The sequence below is a fragment of the Merops nubicus genome, unplaced genomic scaffold (genome assembly GCF_000691845.1).
Source record: "Merops nubicus isolate BGI_N331 unplaced genomic scaffold, ASM69184v1 scaffold23680, whole genome shotgun sequence".
Taxonomy (NCBI): domain Eukaryota; kingdom Metazoa; phylum Chordata; class Aves; order Coraciiformes; family Meropidae; genus Merops; species Merops nubicus.
The window spans coordinates 11,956-18,578 of record NW_008585176.1 but is presented as its reverse complement, the minus strand read 5'-3'; the positions used below and the strand labels follow the sequence as shown (position 1 = coordinate 18,578).

Here is a 6,623-nt window from a genome sequence, read left to right as displayed (position 1 = left end):
ACACACTGTGAACAGCTACCAACGCTCTTTGAAAGGTGGGCTACAGTTCAGTAATGGGTGAAATGTAGTTTACTCTTCACGGAATCAGTCCTCAGAGCTGGAAGCAGTCTGTGGAGTCGGGGCACAAGGACACCAGCAGCTTGCTGATCCAAGCAAGCCCCTGTTTGCAGGGAGGACCTCTGAAGTTCACAAGTGTGCTGAGCTGAGCTTCTCTCCCCAGAGGATTCTCCTCACCACAAACTCAGTGCTATCCATCCTTGTTCAGAGATGACAGCTGCCGTATCTTTCGAGGTAAGATGCTCAAAGACCTTGTTCCCATCCTTTGATGTTAACATCAGCCTTGGATGCGGAGAACTTCTCAAAACCATGGCCTCTTTTGGAAGGTATCCTCTCTTCAAACATCCACACGATTAGAGTCCACAGCCTCCATCCTACCGTATTGCTGTCAGCGTATTAAAAAATGCCACTGATTAAAACAGATGTCTGAGGATACTTTTCCATGCTAACTTATCTTTCAAAATTATACTTGCTTCCTTAGAAAAGCACACCAGACAGACTTCAAGAGCAGAGAGCTCCTTCCACCTCAGGGGAGAGGGTTAAAAGCCTAACCTGAAACCCAGCAGTATGCTCAAAACTCAAGCTGTCTGGTGTTTTTAACAGCCAGAGCAGCAGATTCACCAGTGTAGCTCACTGAATTCATTCTGTCTCACCTCAGTTTCAGTTGAAAATCCCAGGATCAACATAAGGATATGCAAGAAACTCTCCCAGCTTATTGCCTTCTGCATCATAATGGAGCATACGAAAACAAACATCGCAGAAGAAGCACGGATCCTCTGGTGCCAGGCTGTCGCTGTTGGTTACCCACCTGCAGGGTACAAAAGAGAAGTGTTTCCCATGTGAGTCCAACACATGTGTGACAAACATCTCAACACCTTACTCAGAGCTGGACAAGCTCTGAGCATCAGGAGCCACAGAGGACAGGTCTGTTCTGCCTCAAGGTAAGAAACTGTAATACAGAGCAGACACAACTGACTCAAACTACTCTGAGTAACAAATGAGTTCCTTTCTTGACAAGTCTAATAGAAGGGCCTGGATGATGCAGACAAGCCCACAAGGAAACTGCCTCATATCTCAGCGCTGAGGTTACTGTGAACACTGCCAGTAAAAGGAAGGCCTGCCATGTCACCAAGCAATTAATTTATGGTAGCACTCCGAGGCCATGACAGCTCAGGGCCTCTAGTGATTAGAGATGCTATCTGCACAGATTAGAACATGCAGGACAGCCAGCCAAAGCAGCTCTGCTGTCCACGGTTTAGCATCTCCCCACTTAAGCTTAGTGCTTAATCCTGGTTTTAATTTAATGCATTTACATCACCTCTGGTAATGCCCTCCCCATTCCATCTTTCCCCCACAATGACCCTTTGGCTCCACCCCCCCTTATGGCCAAATGCCTCACAGTTTACAGCCACTTGTGAAGAAGGCGTCCTAGGGGCTCTGCTAGGAACACTGGGATGGGCTCCATCACAAGGGGGATTGGCTCTTTGCCTGATTCCTGGGGAGTCTAAGGCTAAATGAGGAAGACAACAAGGACACAGCTCCTACGTCAAACTAAGGCTGAGGGTGTCAGCTGCCCTGGGGGAGAAAAAGGGCAGTGGTGTTTTTGTAAATAAATCATTTAGACCTATAAAATCAGGGAGTTTAGCCTAGTCCATAGAACTCCGTTACAGAAATTTCTACTGTGTCTACTGAAAGGCTTTCTCATGTCTAAGTAAACAACACAAGGGTGTGCAAAAAGCACAAATTAATAGAATCATGGAATGCTTTGGGTTGGAAGGGATCTTTAAAGGTCATCTGGTCCGAGCCCCTGCAGTAATCGGGGACGTATTCAGCTAGATCAGGTTACTCAGAGCCCCATCAAGCCTCATTCTGCTCTCCTAACTGCAAGAACTCTGAGCATGCCACAGAGCCCCTTCAAGCACAGAGCACAGCTTTCAGGCAGGGAGTAAGCCTTCACTGGCGGGGAAAGCCACCTGCCTTTTAAAAAGCTCTAGATTTTACTGCATTAAATTTGGAGAGAACATACTTCCCTCTACTTAGGTGCTAGGTTTAACGAAAGCTCTGTACAACTTCTGGTAAATTAATCTGAATCACATGTCTGTCATAGGGGAAAAACACAGCATTTTCCCCAAAAAGTTACACTTTCAAAAGTAACTGATTAAGAGTTGAGCACTATATATGCAAAAGAATCTGAGCCAAATAATTAACCTCTTCAACATTTCAGTTTTTTCATCACCCTGAATCATCACCTGGATCATAGTGAATGAACACTACCTGCAGAAGGGCTTATCCTGTGTAGAGGAACACACAAGTGCCCGACGAGTAAGGTTTCAGAATACTGCATGAACATGACCCACACACCTTATCAAAGACATACAGAGCTTTGATTTTTTTTTTTTTTTTGGTTAGTAGCAACACCTAGACAGACTTATTTAAGAAGACAGCTTAAAAGGATCAGGAACATAGTGTACCTGGCTGTGTACATTTTGCACACAAAACATTTTCTGGTACATAACCAGTGTTTCTTGATTAGCAAGGGGTAGAGGTTTCTGTCCAGGCAGTCATCATGATGAATGAGCCTTGAGGAAAATAAATAAATACATAAAATATAGTAAAGACTCGGCCACATCACTATTTATCTGAACATAAGCATGGACACTGACAATACGCTATGATCTAAATTTCTCTGTAAACTATGACTAGACTTCTGCTTAGCATTTAACACAGATCAAGACCTGGAGATACACTGCCAGTTGCACCATCTATGGGTTTTATGGTCAGAAGTAAATTCAGTTTGTTTAGTAACGCAGAAGTCTTCTGACCATCTACTTAGATGGTCTTTTCAAAGCTTTTGTCTGCTACATAGACTAACAGGCAAAAAAATGCCACCAGGTGAATGTTGAGAGGCTCATAATCCTGTGATCACCTACTTCCAACATCTATGCTTTTCTTTGGATTGCACTCCTCTTGGGAGGCACCATTTATTAACAACACGTCAGTACATCAGGCTTCTGGTAATTGAAGATGATCTGTTACTCCTGCAGACAAGGAGAGGAGTGCTCTCTCTACCCGTTATGCACTGAGCAGGGTATACACAAGAGTTCTACCATGGATGTGGTTGCTAACACCTCATTCTTCTCTCCCTGTCTATCCACCTCAGCCCACTATTTCCACCTCTTTGTTCTCTTTTCAGTTCCCATCCCTTAGCACCAAGCCTAAACTAACAAGCCCAGCTGACTTCAGTCAGAGCCATTAACAGCATTCTGCTCCCTGGTGCTCCAGAATCAGTGTGTAAACCTGCCACATACTGGTTTTGCATAGAAAGAGCTTCTCACTGTGGGTGCCATTCCCTCCGTACCATTGTCACACTGTGCTAGCTAGAAAGCAGTCTCTTTGTGCATACAAATTATTAAAAATAAAAATGCAAGGGAGATCACTTCATTACGTGTATGTGGAATGAAATCTTAAATAAGCCCTGCAGAAGGCAGCAGAATAATCTTAAAGGTTAGCCTAACAAATATTCAGCACTTAATGCCTGAAGCTTGCCTACAGGCAGCTTGCTTTCAGCTGCCTGAGGACTCTCAAAGGCCAGCAGCTTACCTTATATCTGTTATGATAATGATGTGCTCACAGTTCCCTTGGTGGCAGAAAAGGTATGGAAAGCCAATTTTGAGGGACAGATCATTAAATGTGTAGTCCTCCATTTTAACAGACTGAAGATTTCCATAGCCTCTGTCATGAGATTCTGACCACTCAATAATTGTTCTGAAAACAGAAAGGTGATCAGTGTAGCAACGCTAAAGACTGTGAATAAACAGAAAAGAAAGGCCTTGGGAGACATGCAAAACTCTTCACTGGAACCCAGTTAAAAAGATGGAAATCAAAACAGCTCACAACATTTTACAATAATTTAAGATAATTTCACAGCAATATCACAAACCCACAGAACTGTGCACTGCTCCTGTGGAACACCTGCCTTTAAATCCCCATCAGGCAGCTTCCTTAGGAGTGCCAGCCAGCGTATGCTCCTGCAGGCACCAACACCAGGTCAAGCTGTTTGCAGCACACCACTTCTCAACAGTTCCAATCACACAAGTTACCAGCAGGTCACTTTTGCTCCCTTGGTCAGTAACCTTGTTTTAAAGTATTAAAAAGCTTTTGTTGTTGTTGTTTTTGCCAAGGAGACGCATGAAGTTAACAATTGTGCACTCAGATTTCCAAATTTAGCACTAGAAGGGCAGTGGCCAGTGCTGTGATTATTTCTTGGCTTTTTAGCGCACTCCTAGATACAGGACATTTCTCTTCTACAAACTGTGTTACCACAAGCACTTCCATTAAGATCATTGTGTCCCGATGACAGAAAGAGGAGGAGCAAAATAATTCATTTCTCGGAAGTCACACACCAAGTCTGGCGTTACAAGAAAAGAGTCCAAGCTCACAGCTCTTCCATACCACCCATTTTAACATCTTGATCTCCTAAATCTCACTAGTGTGTCAGGAAGCCCATACTTCCTTCAAGTGAACTATTTAAATGGATACAACTTGTGTTCAGCCAGGATGAGCTATAGTTCCGAACAAGGGACACCTGAGACTCCTGGTAACATCATCTCACATTTCTTTTCCCAACAGTCACACAGTTCCCTGGTTGACTTTACCAGGAAGTCCTTCAGCACCTCTTCAAGACTGAGCAGAACAAATTACTTCCACACAGCAGAGCCTGTTGTCTTTCTGACCCATTTTCTGTCTCACAGGTCAGCCTTTTGGTGGTCATCACAACTAGAGAAGGCACTCCAAAAACTAGTGAAGTCTGGTACCTGTCACCTTCCACAGCGATCCCATCCCAACAGAGCAAAATCCCCAGGATGCGAGGGGGGGAGAAGGAGCATTCATGCCCTTTTCAGAAGGGAGGAGAGTGGAAGAAGTAAGTCGAGCAAGTGAGATAAGCTTCTATGTAGAAATCAATTCAACTTGAAAAGATCATAAGAAAAGTCGATTCTAGCTTCACACATGAGACATTCTAGTTTTAAAACCCAAAAAATCATTTAAAAATTTAATAAATTTCACATCCCTTAAAGTTTTCCTTAGTCAACATTTACAAATACTGTACCTGCTCAGGTCTCTGCACTCTGGGTATCTTTTATCATTATAAAAGATGCCTTCAAAATAAAAGAAAGCGGATTTGTAGAGATCCTGACAGGAAGGAAGAGAGAGAACTCTGCATTAGTGCTATGAGAGATTGAATACCTTAAACAAGAAACATGTCAAAACCCAAGCACTTTAGGTATCTAAATTATATTAAGAGACTTTGTTCCTCGGGTTTCCAAGAAAAGCTTTGCGTTGGTTTTAGATGTTGATGTGACAATAAGGCATGTATGATTGCTGGCTCTGCAGTAGCTCTGCTGATATTCTCAAGACATTACAGGTTATTTTAGTGCTCTTCTTGTATTTCTATCCCCATTATAGCAGTTACAGATTTCTACAAAAACACAGAACAAGAACACAAGCAGCACTGCAAAAGTGGACAAACTAAGTAAGTGCACAACACCGACTTAAAGAAAAGGTTAATAATATTTTTTAAAATTAGCAAGATGTAGTGGGTTGACCATGGCTGGCTGCCAGACCTGCCACCCCGTTGCCCTCTTGCTCCCATTCCTCCACGGGATAGGGGAAAGGAAATAAAATGGGCGAGCTCCGGGCTGACGTAAAGGTGGTTTATTGATGAAATCAAAGGCTGTGCACAAGAAGCAAAGCAAAACGAGGAGATATATTCTCTGCTTCCCATCAGCAGGTAAAGTCCAACCACTTCCTGGGAGGCAGGGCCTCAGCACACATAGCAGTTGCTTTGGAGAACAAATGCCTCACCCATGGGCATTCCCCCCTCCTTCCCAGCTCGTACTGCTGAGCACAACATCATACAGCATGGGACATCCCCCAGGCCAGTTTGAGTCAGATGTCACAGCTACATCCCCTCCCAGCCTCTTGCTCACTCCCAGCCCACCAGCCTTGGTGGGACCTAGAGAGACAGCCTTACAGCTGTGTGAGCACTGCTCAGCAGTAGCCAAAATGTCACCTGGCCAAAATTGCAAAGCACTGTGGAACACTCCATCCCAGAAGACCCAGTACACCCGACCAGACCACACCACAAAACAGTTTTTGCTGAAATGACAGAGAATGATTGCAGCCCTGTCCTCTGCACGCACGTGCACACACACACACACACACACACACACACGACCAGCACATGGGAGGCAGTCTCTGATCACACCCAAATAACAGAGGAAGTGTTGTTCTGTTTATCTACGCAGACTGCACGCACACCATTCACAAAGCTGTTCTCTCCTAAAACTAAAAACTGGAGACATTTTCCTGTATTTTTACAAACTAAAAAACTTGTCCTTTACAACGTGTCCTTGGGGGACAAGGAGCTGCAGAGAAGCCCTGTGGAAATAGATCCAGGGGTCTCAGCTGCTGGCAGGCTGAATTAGTCAGCAGGGTCACCTCGCAGCCACAAGGGTCAGCTGTGTCCTGGGGTACGCGGAGCGCAGCGCCGCTGGCCAGTCGCGGGG

General features: G+C 44.5%; 1 protein-coding gene across 1 annotated transcript in view; it reads right to left on the bottom strand.

The window, feature by feature from the left end:
- Positions 1-571: 571 nt before the first annotated feature.
- The window catches only part of SNAPC3 (small nuclear RNA activating complex, polypeptide 3, 50kDa), a 13,099-nt gene continuing 7,047 nt past the window's right edge, over positions 572-6,623 (bottom strand). Inside the window, exons 5-8 of the mRNA XM_008946829.1 lie at positions 5,165-5,247; positions 3,658-3,822; positions 2,529-2,636; positions 572-865 (exon numbers count right to left, since the gene is read on the bottom strand). Of these exons, the coding sequence (XP_008945077.1) occupies positions 718-865; positions 2,529-2,636; positions 3,658-3,822; positions 5,165-5,247 (504 nt within the window). The 3' untranslated portion in view covers positions 572-717. The remainder of the gene's footprint in view (positions 866-2,528; positions 2,637-3,657; positions 3,823-5,164; positions 5,248-6,623) is intronic.